The 23,262-nt window shown below is 36.5% G+C and overlaps 1 protein-coding gene across 1 annotated transcript in view; it reads left to right on the top strand.

Annotated features, from left to right (window-relative positions):
• DMD (dystrophin) overlaps positions 1–23,262 on the top strand; it is a 1,889,362-nt gene that overhangs the window by 557,343 nt on the left and 1,308,757 nt on the right. Inside the window, exon 37 of the mRNA XM_010599731.3 lies at positions 7,869–8,063. Within this exon, the coding sequence (XP_010598033.2) occupies positions 7,869–8,063 (195 nt within the window). The remainder of the gene's footprint in view (positions 1–7,868; positions 8,064–23,262) is intronic.

Here is a 23,262-nt window from a genome sequence, read left to right as displayed (position 1 = left end):
AATCAACTCAATGGCAACTAACAACAGCAAACTGTATGCTAGGTCCTATGCATGCACCTTTGCTGCATTTATTTTGTATCGTAAGGGAACTAGGGTATACCCTACAGTCTTATCAATTAAACTCTCAGTCTCCTTTTTTTGGTGATTTCCTGTAAGGAGATTCTGCACGTGTTGGTGCTTATATGTCAGCGCACCTGGTGGGAGTCAAAGCCCTTTCCTTTCATTTCTCTCACTGGCCATACTTAGCGACTAAAATTCGACCAACTTACTAATTTATGTTAATTCATTGTAAATCCCTATTAAAATGCAAATGTTATCCTGTGAAGGAAAACACTTTAAAGCACTATAAGCCATTAACACATTATCAAGATTCAGTTTATCAGTTTAATTAGATGGTAATTTAGCTTGGCCCCGAGGGATTAGGGAAGTCGGATGGCGTGTAAAGGAAGCATCGATAGGAGGCTGGTCCATGGTCAGATCCAGCCAGAGGCTTTCTGTCCTATTCTGTACCTGCCTGGCCTACTGTAAGTGGGACGTGCTTAAAGACTGACAACCCAGCTTCACCTCTGTATCTTTCAGGGACAGCCTGGCCAAATCCAAAAACTCATTTTAATTTTAGCAATAGAAATAACATGGCTATAAAGGATAACTTTCTGAATGTTTGCCTTGATTATGTATTTTAGTGACATTCTTTTTTAACAAATAGGGTGAGTTTTAAACTTAATATTGCTTGTTAATCAATTACTTAATGTTCATTTGAGGGTTGTTGTTCCTTTTTCTTGTTGCATAGCTTCACATATGCAATTTTTTTAGATGGCGGAATGGGGTGGGGGCCACACCTAAAAACGAGCACTCCCTCTCTCATTCCTACCATCTCTGTGCAGGATCGTAACCAATCTACTTGGATTCCTTAGACTAATTAATTCTTCAAGGTCATTGTACCCAGCGTCTTAATTTAAAAACCAGAATTCCAAATACTGTCAAAATACTGGTGTAGCCATGCCAGCACTGTGAGTTCAAAATAGTGCATATGACAGACCAAACCCATGCCAGTCTCATTTGTGCCGTATTCTTGTTTTCTGTATATTTTATCACTTCAGCCTTTTTTTTTTTTTCTCCCTATGGATGAATACAGGTTTTTTGTTGTTGTTGCCTGTTTGTTTTTGTTTTGGCCAAACTTGATTATTTCATTTGCCTTTTTGTGCTTATAATATGTAGAATGATCAAGGAGAAATAAATAAAAGTAGCTCATTGTTCTTATTACTATAATGATCCCTGGAAGGAACTTTGTCTTTCTCTGAAGAGTTTTGAGAATAGGAGACTTACATGTCTAAAATAATTTAAGTCCTTGCATTTCCATTTCATTTGCGATTCGTCAGAGCCCATTTAAAAGCTGTAATCCTATACAGGATTTACATGCTATTGTGTTATTATTTTTAAATAGCTTATCATTTCGAACAATGTTCTTCTGAGGGAAGCTAACCATATGTAAATTCACAGATTTTCATATCAAGACTCACTTGAAATTATTAATAAGTAATTTTATTGTATTTTGAAGATTTGGCACATCTCCATCTTTGGCAACACCAAAAGTAAAAAAAAAAAAAAAAGAGGTCTGTCAATATATCACTTTTTTTTGTCCAGATAACATCCTAGTTTTGATAGACTTTGAATGTGTTGACATATTTTCTATATACGATATTTATGTAAGATATATAGAGATTTTTTTATGTCAAAATAATATGCCATGCAGTACATTTTTCTTCTTGAGTTTCTTTGACCTCATTATTTATGAATGGGCCAGTAACCACAAACCATTTGAAACTTTTATATTAAGGACAGAGGAGTCCCTTAAATCACTGAGGAAAATGTTTTATTAAAAAAAAAAACTTGGACATAATGCATTTGTTTCAAAAACAGAATTGCCTTTATCTCATACAGTTATGCAGCCTTTCAGGAAACAAATGTTAAGGAAGAAAAAGAATGTGATAACTAAACTTTCAGAGAAACTGAAGTTGATTAAAAACTTTATGCATGATACCTGTGCTTATTCACATAGCTCAACATTTCAAAACTGTTTTGACTTTAATTTATGGTGACACAAATCACAGTTGTGCTCTATAATAATCATTTTTAAGCATTGATTGAGTTTCCAATAAATAGGTACTTTGGGGCTTTTTCCCACATTTCTTCATTTTTGTTCTCATAAAATGAGGACACTATATTCATTTGGGTATATATAGCTAGAAATGAAAATTAACAGAGAAAACTAAAATGAATTAGTATGGCTATAGCACATCCTTGCTAATGATGCATGAATATCTATAATGATATAAGGTGGTAAAGAACATTAACAAAAGCAAGTTGATTTTCCAAAGGTTAGACAGCATTTGTACACAGCAGAATTCAGAAGGATATAATTATTCAAGGCAGAGTTAATGAAATTCAAATGAAAAAGCTTAATCTGAATATGAGCACATGGATTTTGCATAAAGAAGAGAAAATGAACATACTTCAAATTACACTGATTTTTTAATAACTGTCTGAAATTTTTATTAAACGAAACTGAAAGTCATTCAGTGGATATAGTTTATTCATTATAAACTGCATGACTGTGCCAAAAATAATGACATGCTTTTAGCAAGTGGATAGTAAACTAGACCTCCAAAAGTCTGAGTCTTTTGATTCAATTTTTGGCAGTTTCTTGTCTAGAACATTCTGTCATGTTTCCATATATTAAAAATCATCATATCTATTAGAACTTTATAATGTGAGTATATTCAATATTTATAAAATTGTGTTTGCTAAGAAATGAATTGATAGTTAGCCAGTGGTATTAAGGAGTTATTTTGAAATATTTCTATTTCTCATAAAAGATTCTAGGTATCATTCCTTAGGCTTTCTGTGTTCTGCTGATCTGTACCACTTAACTTCTTTTAACTATGATGACTGGATACTATGTATCCAGTTGGTAGGAGGAACCTAATCCTACATCAGTCTTCATTAAATATGTTGAATTTGTGATATTAATTTTTTAGGATTTAATTTACAAAATATAGCTGTGTTAGTGCCCACAGGTAACTGTAACCAAAAGTCATTTTAGGAATTATAGACATTCTAATTTATTTTTTGGCAAGAGATAGAAAGAGAGAGTAAGTGAGGAAAAAAGGGAGGGAGGGAAGGAGGGAGAGAGGAAGCAAGGGAGGGAACAAGGGAGGGAGCAAGGGAGTTAGGAAGGAAGGAGAAAACATTTCTCATTCAGATCTTTTCTGAAGGAAATAAACTATACCCTTATTAAAAAATAATAATTTTTATTGTGTTTTAAGTGAAAGTTTACAAATCAAGTCAGTCTCTCACATAAAAACCCATATACACCTTGCTACACATTCCCAATTACTCTCCCTCTAATGAGGCACCCTGCTTTCTCCCTCCACTCTCTCTATTCCTGTCCTTTTCGCCAGCTTCTAACCCCCTCCACCCTCTCATCTCCCCTCCAGGCAGGAGATGCCAACATAGTCTCAAGCGTCCACCTGATCCAAGAAGCTCATTCCTCACCAGCATCCCTCTCCAGCCCATTGTCCAGTCCAATCCATGTCTGGAGAGTTGGCTTTGGGAATGTTTCCTGTCCTGGGCCAACAGGTCTGGGGGCCATGACCACTGGAGTCCTTCCAGTCTCAGTCAGACCATTAAGTCTGGTCTTACGAGAATTTGGGGTCTGCATCCCACTGCTCTCCTGCTCCCTCAGGAGTCCTCTGTTGTGTTCCCTCTCAGGGCCATCATCGGTTGTAGTCGGACACCATCTAGTTCTTCTGATCTCAGGATGATGTAGTCTCTGGTTCATGTGGCCCTTTCTGTCTCTTGGGCTTGTAATCGCCTTGTGTCCTTGGTGTTCATTCTCCTTTGATCCAGGCAGGTTGAGACCAATTGATGCATCTTAGATGGCTGCTTGCTAATGTTTAAGACCCCGGACGCCACTCTTCAAAGTGGAATGCAGAATGTTTTTTTAATAGATCTTATTACGCCAATTGACTTGGATATCCCCTGAAACCATGGTCCCCAGACCCTTGCCCCTGCTACGCTGGCCTTCGAAGCATTCAGTTTATTCAGGAAACTTCTTTGCTTTTGGTTTAGTCCAGTCGTGCTGACCTCCCCTGTACTGTGTGCTGTCTTTCCCTTCACCTAAAGTAGTTCTTATCTACTATCTAATTAGTGAATGCCCCTCTCCCACCCTGCCTCCCTCCCCGCTCTCGTAACCACAAAATAATTTTTTCTTCTCAGTTTAAAGTATTTCTCAAGTTCTTATAATAGTGGTCTTATACAATATTTGTCCTATTGCAACTGACTCATTTCACTCAGCACAATGCCTGCCAGGTTCCTCCATGTTATGAAATGTTTCAGAGATTCGTCACTGTTCTTTATCGATGCATAGTATTCCATTGTGTGAATATACCGTAATTTATTTATCCATTCATCCGTTGATGGGCACCTTGGTTGCTTCCATGTTTTTGCTATTGTAAACAGTGCTGCAATAAACATGGGTGTGCATATATCTGCTCGTGTAAAGGCTCTTATTTCTCTAGGATATTTTATGTTCCAAGGGGTGGGATTGCTGGATCATATGGTAGTTCTATTTCTAGCTTTTTAAGGAAGTGCCAAATCGATTTCCAAAGTGGTTGTACCATTTGACATTCCCAACAGCAGTGTGTAAGTGTTCCAATCTCTCCACAGCCTCTCCAACATTTATTATTTTGTAATAAACTATACCTTTTTTCCTATTTGATTTTTTTCAGCAGCCGATTACAGTTTTGATATTTCTAAATGTTCTGGGGAATCTCTTTATGCCATGGCTGATCATGAATTGACTATAATGTACCATTTTTAGGTCATCTATTTCCATAAAGTGATACCAATTGCTTTAAGATTTATCTGTGACAGTCTTGAAAATAATCACAGTATGCATATTAATATAGCATTCCCTACCTAAGGGTTTTCATTAACTAAAAAAAGAAAGCAAACAGCATTTCTAGAACCAAGTACAAAATGACATTTATTTGAAAAATTCTAGATTTAGATAGATTCCATATAACATTCCCTGAAGAGAGATTTCCATGGAAGTACAGGTGAAAATGATTTTTCTCTTGATGCACTGATGAATAAATATTTATTATGAGGAAGAGCAGTATTAATGAATTATTATGTAATTCTATGATACACACATGGAGCCAAGTAGTGGAAACCCTTAACAAATGAGAGGCCAGAGAACAATGTATTGCCAACAGTCTTAGAGCCGTGGTTCAAGACCATGGCTGATGTTAGGTCTTAATTGCTGAGACATAGCACTTCACTCGTTGGAACTGTGTGGTCAGTACTAATTATTATTTAAATACGTCACAAAATAAAATGAAATTAAGCACGAATGCCAAAGTACAAGAGATTTTCAATTAAATTCAAGATTGTAGTCAAGTGTGAGTTTATTTTTAATGTCTCTTTTCTGTATTGCTTTTAACTGTTCAGTTAAGTTCCTAACTATATCCATAGTCCAAAATTAATACTATATTATGACTTTAAGACAGTTGGGAGTATCCCAAATGTAGATAATGAAGGTCAAAGAAACCACATGTCAAAGAAGGGAGATACAGAGGGGAGCAACTTAGAATCGTTTACCTTTTAAGAGAAAAGGAAATGGACATGCATTGCAACCTTTTGAACATCACACTGATGTTTTTAACGGAAACTCAGATTTTTAAACAATATTTTGAAGATATGTCTAACTCTAAAACAACTATCTTCTTAAAGAACAGCAACGACAAATTTCTTTAAAGAAACAACAGCTCTCTCATTGGTTAATCTTTCCAGTACTTGGTTACGTGTATGTGGCCTCTCCACATCTCTGTTCCTAGTCAGAAAAGCTGCTGTTCTATAAAAACTTACTGGTATAAAACACATATTATTAAAAAACAAAGATAATTGTGCCTTTGTATAAAAATGTGTTAAGAAACATGATTCTTTTAGAGAATGTGGAGCTATCTTTCCCTGGTGAGTTAATAAAGCAACGATGCAAATATAAAAGACAAACACGTTATCTTGAGCATTTTATTAAGAACAACGTAGTCAACAGTCTAATGGAATGAACAAAAGTCACAATAAATTTGTTTGGCATTTGTTGTTGACTCTCTCATTAGTGTTAAACTCCATGTCAGAGGAAATTTCATATTCAAATAGTTTGCTTACTTATTTTTCTTTTAAATGGGTGAAATGGTTATTTTGAAATGAAGAAACTGACAACGCCATTGAATTACATTACCAAAAACAAATACAGCTGAATATTGAGTTGTCTTCATCAAACTGTAGCCCAAGTTTATAATATCATTTTAAATGTAAATTTAGAAATAAATGTACTTTATCATTCCATTTATCATGAATGGACATGTATACTGTATGTGGCCAAGTGAAACACAGTAAACCAAATGTGGTAAAAGGTAAAATTGTGTAATCTAAGCTAATTTGTATAGATCTATGAATTTGCTATTTCCTAAGTTGACAAAGAATCGAAATCTATTCTATTTTTATATCATGTGGGAATTGAGTACAAAAATCCTGAACCTGAGAAATCAGAAAGAAAACATAGACCAGCTGATACTTTTATTCATCCGTATGTGGGATTCAGTCTGAGATTTTTAACTCCACTTGATTACATTACAAAAAAAAAAAAAAAGAGTATGATCTTGTCATAAAAGGCTGTGCAATAATAAATGGCTTTGTTAGCATGCTTATCGTCAGAACTCCTCCAGAGACCCTGCCACTGAAACTCACAGCTGACCCCATCAACAGGCACGTGGCAGTTGATCAATTCAAAACAAAGTTACTGGGAAAATAATTTCAATTACAAGAGTTTTGCTGTCCGTAGTGTAGACAGAAGAGAGCAGAGGTCATCTATCTTTCTGAATTTGCGTGCCAAATAGTATTTATTTCTTGCTCTTATGAGGAATAGGGAAAGAGGCATTATTGGGAAACACCATAAGGAGCCAGCCTCAAATTTCCACAAATCCTAGCACTTGGATCCCAAGTAGGAAATTGTAGATGCAGGAGGAGAGGCTAGGGTACGCTTAGGTTTTAGGACTTTCTGGAATTCCTATTAAAATATAAATTTCACCATTAGCCCTACTCATATTGCACCTTAATTAACAGCTTAAGTTAGCAAGAAACTTAGCATCAAAGAGAGGAGCAGTGTCTTTAATGCGGAGTAGAGGGATGCCTAATAAAAAGATACCAGCCCAAAACACCTTCTGCTTCTCTTACCTCAGTCAAGATTATTGTTGTTAGTTGCCATTGAGTTGATCCTAACTCATGGCAACACCACGCGTGCAGAGTAGAACTGCTCCACAGGGTTTTCAAGGCTGTGACCTTTTGAAAGCAGATTGCTGAACCTGTCTTCCAATGGATCTCTGGGTAGATTAGGGGAGAAATGTATCAGAAAGTTTTCTTTGGGATGAAAACCATACAGGTGTTGACCCTCCTCCCCAACCCATTCTTACATTGCCAGGAAACGAGGAATTAAATTTTTAAAGTCAATTGCAAAAATGATTCCTTCCTTAGAATAAAAATACCCTTATGATTTTAATGGTTCTTGGTCTTTCTTTATTATATTCATGGTGCCAGTGTGTATGTTTCTTAAAATGCTTCTAACACTTTTTTTGGAAAAAAAGGTATATAAATAATAAATAACTGCTTTACTAGACTTACCATCATGCAGTTTTTAATCCACTTTCAGCTCTTTGTCAGCTATAAACTGGAACTTATATAACTCAATCGGGCTCTTATCATTATTAGGAAGCTAAAAGAATTGTTCTTTTGTATATTTATACCAGCACACTGTCCATGAAGAAACGGTGAGGGTGATGACTGAAGACATGCCTTTGGAAATCTCTTATGTGCCTTCTACTTACCTGACTGAGATCACTCATGTCACACAAGCCCTATCAGAAGTGGAACAACTTCTTAATGCACCTGACCTCTGTGCTAAAGACTTTGAAGATCTCTTTAAACAAGAGGAGTCTCTGAAGGTAAAAGAAAAGCTCTTTCATTCAGATTTTACAAGATGATCACATTGATCTTTTTTGCAGTACCATAGCCATTGACTTAAATGTATGTAGTGAAGGCATTTTCACTTACACAGGGAATTCTTATAAGCACTTCATAGGCTGCTTAGCTTTAAAATTCTGGATCAAATTAAAAGAGAGTATTTGATAATATTCAATGTTGAGAGGGAGCCCTGGTGGTGCAGTGGTTAAGAATTTGGCTGCTAACCAAAATGTCAGCAGTTCAAATCCACCAGCCCCTCCTTGGAAACCCTATGGGGCAGTTCAACTCTGTCCTATAGGGTCGCTATAAGTTGGAATCGACTCGATGGCAACAAGGTTTTTTTTTTTTAAATGCTGAGAGATTTCCTAAAGCAAAAGTATACACAAAAACCGTAGCTTTCACAGGTATTCATGGCAGAAAGGGATCACCAAAAAATGAGCTTTGATAAAGGAACAGTTTATCTCCAGTAATATGTTACTTTCTTTTCTCTCAAAAAGACAATTAAATGAACTTTCAAAGTGTATCTATTGTATTTTATTTTAGTCTTATATTTTCCACTTATAATATACATATTCAATTTCAAATTAATGTCAATAGCAATACTACCACATATAGAGTATAATATAAATATAGTGTCTTTAAAACTTCCAGCCAAAGGCTACCAACCAAATTCAGCTTTTTTTCAAACCACTAAAAGCATGTTTCTGAATTCCAAACTAACACAAAGCATAGTGAAGGAATAGGCTATGAATTTTAGAAGGCTGTGTCTAAAGATAAATGAATGGCACATCAAGAAATGGTACATAATAATGTGTATCTCCAGATAATTTCTGTGATCATACATTTTATACTCAAAATGAAATATTATCATATAGCCAGAGCTTGGTATTTTCCAATGCAAACAGCATAAAATTATAGACAGAAGATGAGTGTGCTATCAGCAGCACCCATTAAATAAAGTATTGTATATTCTAAATAATTTATTGGGAGTTATTGAACATTATACATTTGTTTGCACAAATATACAAATAGATAAAGCTACTTGTTTGTTTTAGAAATCCTACTTGCACTATCTTGAATGACTTGAGTTTAATATCTTACATTATATCCAATAAGCTATAAAATTACATCCTAAAATAAAATAAGAGCAACACTAATCTCTGGAACGAGTTTGTCCATTTCAGTATGATGTTATTTCTTATTCCCTTTGAGGTAAAAGTCAAGTCACTTATGAGTACAATCAAGAAAAGGTCCCGAATCAATTGACAAAGGAGGCATGCCAACATTCTTGTCATTATTCCCATTAAGTAATTACTCAAGACAGCACAGTTTGCAAATTCAACATTGTCATTCAACATTTAAATCACTTCTAATGAGCTGGTATTCACTCCTGTCCATGTTCTTGGACATATGGGTCATAAGAACAGTGACCCTGAACTTATTAAGTTGCTTATTGAATCTCTCTCTCTTCATACCTCTTAACCTGGTGCCCTCAGAATGCTGGACCCCTGGCTACACTCATAGTTAATCATTTTTCTTCCAGGTGTATTTAGTTTATTATAGATGACTCCAGTTGTGATGGTATTGATTACTGTGGTTTGTAAGAAAGTATTATTACAGCTTTAATTTAGCTGGATTATTGAATCTTCATGAGATGCGGTTGTAGGCATAGTTCCATCCGACTCCCAACAAATCTCCTGCAGCAGGCAAATGGGATTCCTATCTTCATGGACTTTTTAAAGGGGTATAGTTTTGATCTCAGCCTTGACAATGAATACGTATTTCCTCCCAAAGGCATTCATCATTGTCATTATCCAGTAGTAAAAACAGAAAAGCAGTACATAAATTGTACAACTGCTGGTTGGAAGGTTTAAAATTAAATTGTGGTTGATTTTATCCCTGACATATTTGCATGAATCAAATTACAGAACTGTAGTTCGTATTGCTGTGGTTTAATGTACATATTTCTTGAAAGTGCAATACAACACAAATAATGTGTAGTAAGTTAAAATAACTACTTTCTGAATAAAATATAACTAAACTAGCACATATGGTTTCCAAAGATGTATTGAATTAGAAGACAAGCTAATCATTTTGGCAGGGACTAAGCAGATAAACTATGTATGAAAATCTGCATTTAATACCTAATACTCTAGCTAAGGAATAACTAGAGATGGATGAGAAGCAGATATACATAAGGCATATTTATTCATATTTCAAAGCCAGTATTAGCATTATTTATGAAATGATTGTGATTGTTTATATATTAAAAAGTTAATAATATCCACTGTGTTGATGTGATTAATTTGAAAAGAGTAACATTTTCAAAAGATTCTAATAATATTACGGAGAACTTGAACTTTATTTTTAAGAAAAAAATGATTATTTAACAAAATTCTGTAAAATAGAATTACAATGTTAAATAATCGAATCTTGCTTTAAAGTATCTCATTGAAAAGTATGAACATAAAAATTTTTGGCATCACTTGTTCTAAGTTACGAAAAGTTTTTCCCCTTAGAGCTTTAAGAATTTGAAATCTTGTTATGAAAGCAGAAATGATCCATTTAAAAGGCCCGATTGAAAAGAGTTATCCTAATGCCTCCAGACACCTGATTTTACTAAAACTTTCACTTCCATTGGTGTATGAGACACCCTTGAGGCCTCATCCATAACCTCTCCTCACTCACCATTCCCTGTATGCTGACCAAGGAGCAGCCAACTGTAGGTTCCTGTGGCTGACTCCGCTCTCTATTCATCAAAGCCCACAAGTTTCAGAGAGTTAAAGCTCTGCCCCCTGCATATCCACCAACAGCCTCCAACCAATAACAGACGGGTTTTGGCAGATAAATGCCACTGGTCACTCACCTTCAGTTGGGATAACTTTGAAGCATGTTCTACAATGTGGCCCAGAGATCCTCAGTAGGATCGAGTCCCCAGTGCCCAAAGTAGAAACCTGCTTCATAACACAATCTTTACTGGCTTCCTCTCCTGCCCTCCTCACTCCCTTACCATGCTTCCCAGGGTCATATGCAAATAAATGACTTGCATGCACATTGTTGTCTTAGGATCTGCTTCTAGAGCTATGCAACCTGGGACAATTAGGGAATATTTAATGACACATTATTTAATGACACATATACTGTCCAGTCAGCACTTGTGAACAGAAATCTTGGAAAATACTCCATGCCATTCCATATAGAATTCCCCAGTGATGCTGCTGCTGTCACCAAGAAGTTCCTTAGTTGTTCAACCAGGTCTTGGCATTGATAAAGGTGAATTTGCAGGACCAAAAAAAAAAAAAAATAGAGAGCATGGTTTAGAATAAAGATGGAAACTAGACTTTCCTTTTCTCAATAATGACAGTCAACTTTTATGTAGCGCTTACTATGCTTTAGGAGCTCTTCTGATGACTCACCTATATTAACTCATTTGATCTTCCTCACAACTCTATGAATTATCTAAAATTCTTATCCCCATTTTATAGATGGTGGTACAGTGGTTAAGCACTTGGCTACTAACCAAAAGGTTGGCGGTTTGAACCCGCCAGCTGCTCTGTGGGAGAAAGATGTGGTAGTCTGCTTCTGTAAAGATTCACAGCCTCAGAAACCCTATCAGACAGTTCTACTCTGCCCTACAGGGTTGCCATGAGTTGGAATTGACTAGAGGGCAATTTTTTTTTTTAAATAGGTAAGGAAACTGAAGTGGTGTAAGGTAAAATAACGTGACAAAGTTGGCACAGCTAGTGTTGGTGGAGCAAGGGTTTGAACCAGAACAATGCAGTTTCAGAATCTGTGCTTCTAACCACTGTCTTATACCACCTCTCAATGAGGCTGTTTCTAGTGTGCTATGATCAGCCTAAACCAAACCAAAAAGACCAAACCCATTGCCATTGAGTTGATTCCGACTCATAGCGACCCTATTAGACAGAGTAGAACTGCCCTATAGGGTTCCAAGGAGTGCCTGGTGAATTTGAACTGTGGACCTTCTGTATAGCAGCCGTAGCTCTTAACCACTGCGCCACCAGGGCTCCATATTCAGCATTAAAAAAAAAAAAAAACAAACCTGTGGCTGTCAAGTCGATTCCAACTCATGGCGACCCTATAGGACAGAGTAGAACTGCTCCATAAGGTTTCTGAGGAGTGGCTGGTGGATTTGAACTGCCAACGAATTTCAACAAGAAAAGGTAGAATGCTAAGGTCTTCCATGCCCAGTTTATAGAAAAGAATTGTGGCTTCTAATTCTAGATGAATCCATTCCAGTTCTCAAAGATTCCAGAGAAGGAAGGAAGTAAAGGCAGAACAAAAAGAGAGAGGAGGGGGGAAAAAAAGGAGGAAAGAAGAAAAGAAAGAGAAGGAAAAATAAAGTCAGGCATGCATAATTTCAGTTGCTCTGTTTGAGGTGGATAAAATCTACTGTTCTCGGTAACCAAGAGGGTGAGGTGAAGTGTAGACAGATGAAGAAAGCTTACAGATGTTGGTAGGAGACTTTGTGCCAATGTAGAGTTTAGGCAAGTCAGGAAGTAAAGACAACACTTGTTCAAACTCAACAGTACTGGGGAGAGCTGTTAGTGAACTTAAGGGGCAAAAAGACAGTGTGAAGCAAAATTGTTTAAGCCATCTCTGACTGCTTCAGCTTCTATGCATGGCTCTTGAAACCAAAAGTGAATTGTCAGGGCAAGTGCTGATCTAAAGAGTGTCCATTCATTCATCCAACAAATATTTACTAAGCTCTTGCTATGTGCCAGTCACAGTGAACAAAACTGATGGATCCCTGCTTTCATATATCTTATAGTTTAGCAACTGGAGAGAGAATATAAGCAAACAAATAAGTAAATATTGCATATTTAAAAGGTGGCACGTGCTATAGAAAACAAACTAACAAAAAAAACCCTAAAGTCAAGTAGGAGTCCCTGGGTGGTGCAAATGTTTAACCTTCTTTACAGATGACTCCAAAGAAAGGCCTGGTGATCTCCTTCCAAAAAAGCATCTATTGAAAACCCTGGGGAGCACAATTCTAATTTGACACACATGGGCTCTCCATGAGCCTTCGTTCACTCTACAGAAACTGGAAGATAGTCAGGTAAGGGGAATAGGATTATCAAGGAGGCAAGGTTAGCTGGAATTGCAACAGGTAGGATTATAATGTTAAATAGGATGGAAAGGTTGTTTGAGCAAAGGTTTGAAGAAAGCAAGGGAGTCAGCCTTGCTAGCTGAGAAGAGGAAATTGCCAGTGCAAAGGCCCAAAGGCAGGAGCATGCCTAATTTGTTCAAGAACAGAAAGTAGGCCAGTGTGACTGGTAGAGAACAGCCCAGGGAAAGGCTGTAGGCAATAAGGTCCAAGGGGCATTGGAGTCCCAGATTATGGAGGGCCTGGTGGGCCAGTGTGAAGACTTTAACTTTGACTGTGAGTGAGATGGAAGCCATTACAGGGTTGCAAGCAAAGGAGTGACATGATCTGATTTAAGTTTTTAAGGCACCATACTGGCTGCTGGGTTAATAGTAGAACTATAGGGGAGCAAGAGTAGAAGCAAGGAGAAAGACCAGTTGTGTAAGCCATGTTGGTGGCCTGGAACCAGAGGATAGTGAGAGATTGTCAGATTCTGGAAATACAGAGGAAATGGGCTTCTATCTGTATTTGCACAGAAACTTGAGCTTGTGTATGTAAGAGACACGTTTCCAGAAAGTATGAGGCTAAGTTAGGTGAATGTTTGTGTCCTGTGAACTTGGCAGAGGATCCGTTGGGAGAATATTTCTTCTTATTGCTATCTTTGTCTTTTATACTCCAGTCTTCCCTTGAATCAGAGGCAAATGTACTGGAAGCAGAGATCTTAGCATCCTGGTCGAGATCTTTCTCCTTTGGAATCTTTTTCATAACATGTAAACAGTCACTTGAATGAAGACGAAATTTATTCCATGTGCAAACTGTTTTTCTATTCTGGTACTATGGGAATTAGGCAATAGCAGGAGGCACCATATGCATAAATCCAAACAAATACCTTAAATAAAAGAAAATAATGACTTTTTATATGCATATTATAATACAAAGCCATGCTAGATAACGAGTCAAATTTTTCACCAATTTAAGAATATTACAATTATTCTAAATCAAATAATTAATCATGGATCATATAAAAATTTCAAAGGAAAATTTGATTACAAATGCCTTCTGAATTTCACTTTAAACGTTTTTAATAGAACAGCTTGGTACATGGAAAAATATGACTTCTATTAATGTGTTACCATATTTAAAAACTGATCTTTTGGACTACATATAAACTATTTCTCATAATGTAATTATTTAATGATTTCTCTGAGGAAAATTGAGGTTTTTTTTTTCAACTGACACATTTGTTCAGTTATAAATACAATTCCTTTCTTCAGCTGTTTTTATCAGTTGGGATTTATTTGTTCCATTTCCTATTGATATTAGTGAAATATTTTACCAATATTACTCTACTTGCTACAATTTAAATTGTGCTTAAGCCCTTTCTGTAAGATCTCATTTTTCATTTATCTTATAGTTAAGGCATTATATTTACTGCATTATAGCCATGCCAGTTCATATTTATGAGTCTTCCTTTATATTTTGTACATGAATCTTTTACAGGAAATGATTCCTTCTTTTCTCCCCCACCCCATTATTTTATCAGGCCCAGCAGTGGTCTTTACTTTGACTCCTGTGCTGCAGTTTACTCCCAACTTGGCTAAAAAGTATTTTCAAAATGCACCCCTCCTTCCATCCTGCCAGCAAGACTACTTTGATAATCCCAGTCCTATAAATACTGGAAGTCTGAAACTCAGCCATATTACACTTTACAATTCTTGAAGCTGGTAGAAATTTGGAGGTTGCAATTAAGTTGTGGGAAGATTTTCCTTCTATTCATGAACTATTCAAGCTCTGCTTGACCAATTTTGATGTCACTTTTTGATCTGTGATATATAATTACTGATATGTTATTTACACAAAGACAATGCATCATCCTGTGGCGAATTTTCTTGCCAAAATATATATTGCGTATAGGAAGGGTTTCTCACATGTGGACCACAAACCATGCAGAATAAATCAAAAGGGTGACTTACCACAGGGCCCACTAAAAATAACTTTTTAAAAATTTGTTTAGTAGCTTAGGAAAACTTAATTAATGAGTACTTGAATGCCTTGTGATTGAAAACTCTTCCCAATTTGACGTGTCATTATTGTGGTGCCTGGTAGCTGCATGGAACATAAAGAGTTTAAGAATTAGCTTTATACAGGGTGTTGCCTTCATGTGTCAGATAAAGACAGATTCCAGAGAGTGAAAATGAACTGGAGTTTGAGTCTTTGGTCCTCCAATTTCTCTTTTTCAATTTTAAGATAGATCCACTCCCCAACGACTGCTGTCACAACAGCTACTGATCGGTTGCTCTAATCCTTTCTTCTTAGAAATCAAAGTTGTGTGCTCTTCTGTTAATCAAGTTTCAAAGTGTCTCAGGCACTTTTCATACCGAAAACTGCTTAAAGCTATTTTTCCCCCTTCCCAAATGTGAAAACAAGAATTCAGGGTTTATAAATTTAAGAACAAATACACATATATTTAAGTGTATATATACCCATTTAAAGGATCTCTGGCGGTCCAGTGGTTAAAGCACTCAGCTGCTACCCAAAAGGTCAGAGGTTTGAACCCACCTGCCACTCCACAGGAGAAAGATGTGGCAGTCTGCTTCCGTAGAGATTAGACCCTTGAAAACTCTACGAGGCAGTTCTACTCTGTCCTATAGGGTTGCTATGAGTCAGAATCGACTTGACGACAGTGGGTTTTATACCCATTTAACTGCAGTGCTGCATTTATCAAGAGGATGATACTGATGCGGCAACTGCAAAAAAGATATAACTTTCACAGTTCCCACTGGTTTGCAACCAGCCATATACTCCCTCTGACTTGTTCTCCATGGTGGCAAGCATCCATCATATGTTCAACCACTAGGAAGAAGAAAAAACAGTATCTTGTTTTTCTTGTTGACCACTGTAGCTACAATTCCTAAAACAATACCTAGGCACTTAATATGCATCTGTTGAATGAATGAGAGTCTAGTAATTCCAAGTATGTGTTCCATGATCTATAAGGACAGAGCAATGCTGACCTATCGCGCCTAGATTAAAAAAAAAAAAAAAAAAACTTCTTTGTCATTATATACTAATTGAGTTAAGTCATCTAGGCATGTGTATTCTGAAAATCTACACATATACCAGTATGGAGACATTGGCTATGGGTTTGTACCTACTGAATTTTGAATGAATCATTTATTAATGTGTGGCTATGAATGCACACACAATTAAAATGTTAGTATATTTTTCCTGATCACTGAGCTTGAATTATATGGTGTGACCAGCAATAGGCTAGAGAGGCTGGCAAAGTACTGGATTTGAACCTAAAAGACTTGGGTTTAGACATCAAATAGGACTCTTACTTGCATCCTTGCGCAAGTCACTAAAAATTTTAAGCTTCGGTTTTATCAGTTTTAAAATTAGGCCAGTGATAATCCGTGTCCCACCCTCCTCAGCAGTACTATTGTGAAGATAGAATGAGATTATGGAAGATTGTGTAGAAAAAATTCTTGTAAACATGTATAATTATATAATTTTCAATGTACCTAAAATTTTAATTTGTTGCTGGTGCAGTGGTTGACAGCTCTGGTTGCTAACCAAAAGGTCGGCATTTCGAATCCACCAGGTGCTCCTTGGAAACCCTATGGGTCAGTTCTACTCTGTCCTATTGCATTGCTATGAGTTGGAACTGACTGGATGGCAATGGGTTTGGTTTTTGGGTTGGTTTATCAAATAATAAAATTATATTTTTAATATTTTTTATTGTTGTAAAAACATATGTAACACATCTGCCAAAATTATTGCAAATTAGAACTTATTGTAAATTAAATTTCCATGTAAAGAATCTTAAAAATAAATTACCTTTAAGAATGTATTAAACTTTATAACATATTTTTACATGTAAAAAGATCAAATGAAATGCTAACGACAGCATAAAATATATATAAAGTTATTTCCAGATGTAGCAAATAGCCTAAAGTTTTTTATTTTGTTTTGCTTTGTTTTTTTAAAGGGTTTAAAGTACAACAAAACAGAAAACACCTAGGCTAAAAAAAAAAAATTTTCCTTTTGACAAAAACTTCTATAAGAAAAATCTTGGGTGTTTTCAATCATATTCCTTCGCTCTGTTTCCAAGGCTAAGCATTACTTTAATGGGGGAATGCTTTTTTTCATTCTTCTATTTATTTTATATGCCCCCAACTAAATAATTCACTTTCTTATATTTATCTTGAGGTACAGAAATGCAAACTCTAAACTGTTCCAAGACTTCACATACCATGTTTTTTTTTTTATCAAGAGCAAGATGCTGCTTTTTAGTTTAAATTTTTATTTTGCGTGTTTGTTTTTAATGAAATATATTGAATTAATGTTTCCAGTTCTACATCTGTAATTTAAAACCACTTGTTCTATTTTCTAAGGTGCTCTGGTGGCACAGTGGTTAAGCGTTCAACTGCTAACCTAAAGGTCCGCGGTTCAAACCCACCAGCCACTCCAATGGAGAAAGATGTGGCAATCAGCTTCGCTAAAGATGACAGAACCCTATGGGGCAGCTTTACTCTGTCCTGCAGGGTCGCTATGACTTGGAATTGACTCCATGGCAATCGTAGTTTGGTGTTCTATTTCTGAGTTCAGAACCATTACTTCGGCTATTTAAGAGCATCGAAACTCTAAGTGACGAAAGTGTAATTAGTAGTGTTTTTTTCTTATGTCTTTGGAGATTTAAGATTAGTTTTTGTTTATTTTTTGTTGTTTTTCTTTTGGCATTTAAAAAAGCTAGTTTGTATTCGCTTTTTCTGCTTAAATTTATACTCCGGAGCATATTATTATTATTACCCCAAAAAAAATATATTATTATTATTACTTTTGTAATATTCAGTCAAACCTTATAAATTGTCATTTTACTTCAAAATGGTCAAATATTGGCAATTTCATAAGGTTCAATCTGATACAAAGGCTTCTACCAAAGTCAGCTTATTTCTGAATCCTAATGAATATCATTAAACATTCTGGGGGAAAAAAAATCAAGAACATTGTATTATAAATCTTATATATTTAACGGGCAGCAGTTATTACCCATTTCCAAATATAGTTTGCCAAACATTAAGCAAAAGGGCAAGGATGCTGTCATCATTAGAGAAATCTGTGGAGCTTCCGAGAAGGTAAGGAAATGGAATAGCATGTTAGATTCCTGTTCCCATGTGATCTTTATTTTGGGTGTTTTTGTTTGTTTTTCTTAAGATTTATGTATTTAGGTTCATGACTATTTTATGAAACAGTAGTTTTACTTTTATATCACCCCATATAAACATTAAGATAGAAAGCATGTTCTGAGGTCAACAGCATTAGTCATTTATAAAATGACATAACATTACCAAATATTTTTCCAGAATATTCTGTGGTCCTCTGTATTAATTTGTGGATATTTGAGTCCATACTATTTTGTATAGTAACTATCTGTGAACTTGCTTGATCACTCATACTAGGTTTTCAGTTCTTTAATCAAAATAATAGGATGCTCGTGGTTACATATTTAAATAGGATAGAAGAATACAAAGTAGAAAGAAAAAGAAAAACATCACTCCTTCATTTCCCAATCCCACTCTTCAGAAGTAATCAGTTTCTTAGGTTCTGTTGAATTGCTTTATTGACTTAGGTTTTTCTCCATAAAATTTACCTGCCTCTCTTCTGCTTAGACTTAAAGCATGCCTGGTTCTAAAAAATGTGGAAACATGAATGCCATATGTCTGCTTTTTAACAAAGACAAAAGCACTTGCTTCCACACAACTCTCCGTTGACCTGAGCAAGAGCCAATTTCTGTCAGGACTTCCTGGAAAATGATTTAAAGACAACGTGCACAACTGAACACACATACGTATCACCAAATGACTTGTGAAATCATTTTCAGTTTCATTGGTTCTGATAGACTAGTGTCGTTGTCTTTGTGGAACAGTAGGAGCAGTGAAACAAAGGTTTTGTTTTTGTTGTTCTTCTTCTTATTGGTGTTTTGTGGCTTTTGGGAGACTCGGGCAGACATAATTCTGAAAGAAGGACGTGTTTGTTGTTAGGTATCTGAGGTACTGTGAAGAGACCGTGGGGGAAACACAGCCAGGAAACGCAGATGGATTGTTATTTCACTATTTCCTCTACCAGTTAAATTACCAGGAAAAGCAAAATAGAATAAACAGGGAGATATCTGAAGAGCTCACTACATCTGTTGGGGCCTCAGTGCATTTCTGCAATGGTTCAAAAACAATGTAACAAATCATAAAGGTTCAATGAATCCATCCAAATTGGGTTTTCATAAACAAGTTAAGATTCAGAGCTTCAACTCGACAAGCATTTATTAAGGCCCCAAGTACTGTGCTTAAAACGCTAAAAGATAAAAGAGAAATACAAAACATGACCCTTGCACTTTGGTAATTTGTAACATTAAATGAAGATTTATGTCATAGTTACACAAATAAATTAGAAAGTAATAAAGACAGGATATAATCCAAGTCAAAATATATATAGTAAGGCATGAGTGTAACTGAATTCATGAAGAGGATAAAGCAAAGTAACTTTATCCAGATTCTAGCTCCGGAGTCTCTGCTCTTAACCACCATACTATACAGCTTCTTGACGTAGAGGTTTTCAACGTTAGACAAACAAGGTTAGTCAAAGTAAAATTTTGTATTGAAGCAGTGTGTTTGAGGAATAACAAAGAGATTTATCCTTCTCAAACCAAAGTGCTTTCACTGGCAACGCATTAGGAGATCAAGTCAGATAAAAACTGTACATTCCGTTATTTCTGGAGTCTTGAATGCCACAGGTAATTACTGAAGGATTTTGGTCAGGGAGAAACCTGAAAGTAGTAGAAACAGTTGGAGACAGGAAAAACTAAAGACAGAAAAATAAATTAAAGAGATATTTGTGTCCATCCTATCTGGGCTCATTTCGAAATCATACCCTTATTACAGGTAAGTAGGCCAGGACTCACATTATTAAAGTGTTCTGGGTGTACCCAACATCCTGTATACCACCCACTTTTATCTTGTGGTACAAAAGTTTATGGTCTGGATTTCAGACATTTGTTTCTATCTGGTTAGTTGAACCCTCTAACTGCTGGATCACGGGTTTTTTGGGAGGTTTATATAATTTCACAATGGCAACAAAACTGAGAGTCTGTGATTGAGCTTCCACCAGCCAGTAGCCTAGAATTTCCTCCCTGCACCTTGTTTTTGCCCCTCCTGTTTCTGTTAGCCCACAAGCACCTTGCTGTAGCCTTAAACAGAGTCAACCATTAAATGGCTAAATGCCTCTATCTGTTGGATGCCTCTTCTTTTGGGCCCCATCAGCAGCACATCTATGCTTTCATCTGTGCATCTCGCTCAACCCCCTCGGCATCTGAACCAAACACTTGTGTCAAGGTGATATTTAAGCTGTAGGAGTGGCTGTGATTGTCCACAGAGGTGTGTTAGGGCAAAAGAGGGCTAGGAAAGGAATATAGGAAAGACCCGTATTTTTTGAGCAATTGTGGAAGAAGACATAACAAATTATCACCAAATAAAACCCGTTACTATCAAGTTGATGCTGATTCATAGCAACCCTATAGGGTAGAGTAGAACTGAGCCATAGGATTTCCAAGGCTGTAATCTTTATGGAAGCAGACTGCCATGTCTGTCTCCTGAGGAGCAGCTGATGGGTTCAAGCTGCTGACCTCTCGGTTAGCAGCCGAACACTTTAACCGCTGTGCCACCAGGACTCCTAAATTACCTCCGATAACTCCAAAATGTATATCTCTAGTTGTGACTTCTGATCTCTATATATCTGACTGCCTATTTGATATATCCACTTGGATGTCTAATAAGTACATAAATTTAACTTGTCCAGACTGAGTTAATAGTAAACCTTGCCCCTAAACCTAATCCTCCTGCAGTTTTCCACATTACGGCTAATGGAACTCCATTATTCCAGTCGTTCATGCCAAAAATCTTAGTGTTATTTTTGAATCCTCTCTCTCCCAACCCACATACAATCTGCCACCAAATCCTATGGGATCTACCTTTAGAATGTGTCCAGAATTCAACCCTGCCATCGCTCTGATCCAAAACCCCATCATCGGTAGCATGGATGATTGCAAAGGTCTCCTAACAGATCTTCCTCCTTTTGCCCCTGCCCCTCAGAGAGTTTGTTTTCAACACCATAGCCAGAGGGATTCAGTTAAAAGTCAAATTGTATCACCCTCAAAATCCCCAAGGCTCCCCATCACCCTCTAAGTAAACATAGAAGTCCTAATAGCTCTCCTTGAGCTGCCTGCCCCATTCTCCCTCTTATCTTTTCCCAGATACTCTTTACCTCCACCCATAACCATCTCCTTTCTGTTCCATGACCCCTCCAAGCACACTCCAGTGTCAGGGCCCTTACGCTTGCTTTACCTGCCTGGAATGTTCTTATCATGATTCTTTACATGATTTACTCCTTTATTTCATTCAGATCTTTACTTAAAAATCAACTTCTTAGTGAGGCTTCCCTGTCCTCCCTACCTAAAATTTCAACCCCAACTCAAGTCCTTCATGTCCTCCTGCCCTGCTTTAGGTTTGGCCTTAGCACTTACCACTCTTTATTTGAATATAAAGGAGCCCTGGTGGCGCAAAAGTTAAGCACTGTGCTGCTAACTGAAAGGTTGGAGGTTTGAACCCACCCAGTGGCTCTGCAGGAAAAAGGCCTGGCAGTCTGCTTCCATAAAGATTACAGCCAAAAACCCCTATGGGGCAGTTCTGTTCTGTCACGTGGGGTCTCTGAGTTGGAATCAACTCAATGGCATACAACCAAAGCAATAGACTATAGAGTTAACTCATTTATCCTGTTTATTTTCTTTCTCCCCCAATAGAAGGTGAGAGAGCAGGCCTTTGCCTTTTGGGGGTCACCCCTATATCCCTAGTTTGTAGAATGTGACTGACACATGATAGGTTTTCAATAGATATGTGTTGAGTGTGAATGAAGACTGAGCTATAGCTCTCAGATTAGTTAGAGAGAAACTGGGCGAGAACAGAATTAGGTAAAACTAGGGAGGCAAGGGCTGTGTAATGAAGTTTATGCTTAACAGTACTGAATGCTTCAGAAGAGTGAAGAGGTGCAATGAAGAAGCTATTAGTGAGCCAATAAATAGAGTTTTCCTTCAGGAAGTAAGTATGGTAACAAATATGAATTATAGGTATTTACAGACATCTGCTGATGTGAGTCATTCTGAGAAATGAAACATGAAGAATCGCTAGAAAGCAATTTTATCATTTCTTTTTAAAAAAATGAAGTTTAGTGCACTTCACATGATAATATCATTGAGATAGAGAAGTCACTTTTAAGAGAAAGTACATTAAAACAATAATCAATTTCATATTATGTTACATTTTACCTTGTGCTTCATATATCGAAACTCCATCATTTCAATTTTAAAATGACTTTTTTTCCCCCTTATTGAAACTTTTTGGCTGAGAGAACACTGGCAGTTTCGATGTAAATATTTTATAACTAAGGACCAACTCTTTAAATACGAGACAAATTAGTAGATTCATGTGTGTGTACATATCCCACAATGGACCCATTGTTTAAAATCTTACCTTGAAAAGCATTGTAACTTATAAAACTATGTTTGAACTTGACTTCTTGGTGTGAAACACAGGACTAAAGGCACCTGTAAATTATCGACTTGCTCTATTTTAGTATTTGTGTATTGAAGTTGAAGCACGTGCTGAACTGCGTTTTATGCTTTGGAGTTGCGAGATGCTCTTCTATGTTTCATGACTACAGAGAAGGCACAGGAGAAAATATGCTATTTTAAATTCTAGGTCCTGGACTGGAGAAATTCATGGTGTACATGAAACAAAGAACTGCACTGCAGCTTAAAAAAAAAAAAAAAGATGTTGAAATTCACTAAGTTCTTTTCAAGTCCACTTTTATCAGAAGTGATTAACAATAAGTCCAGTTACCATATCACTGTTCCCTACTGCCCTGTTCAGTTTCTGCAGTATCTGCTTTGACATCCATAAAAATAGGTTTGCTATTTAGGTGAGCAAAGGCAGGCTCTGTAATAAAACACTTTGATAGCAAGGGAA

The sequence above is a fragment of the Loxodonta africana genome, chromosome X (genome assembly GCF_030014295.1).
Source record: "Loxodonta africana isolate mLoxAfr1 chromosome X, mLoxAfr1.hap2, whole genome shotgun sequence".
Classification (NCBI taxonomy): Eukaryota; Metazoa; Chordata; class Mammalia; order Proboscidea; family Elephantidae; genus Loxodonta; species Loxodonta africana.
This window is presented reverse-complemented; position numbering and strand designations above follow the sequence as displayed.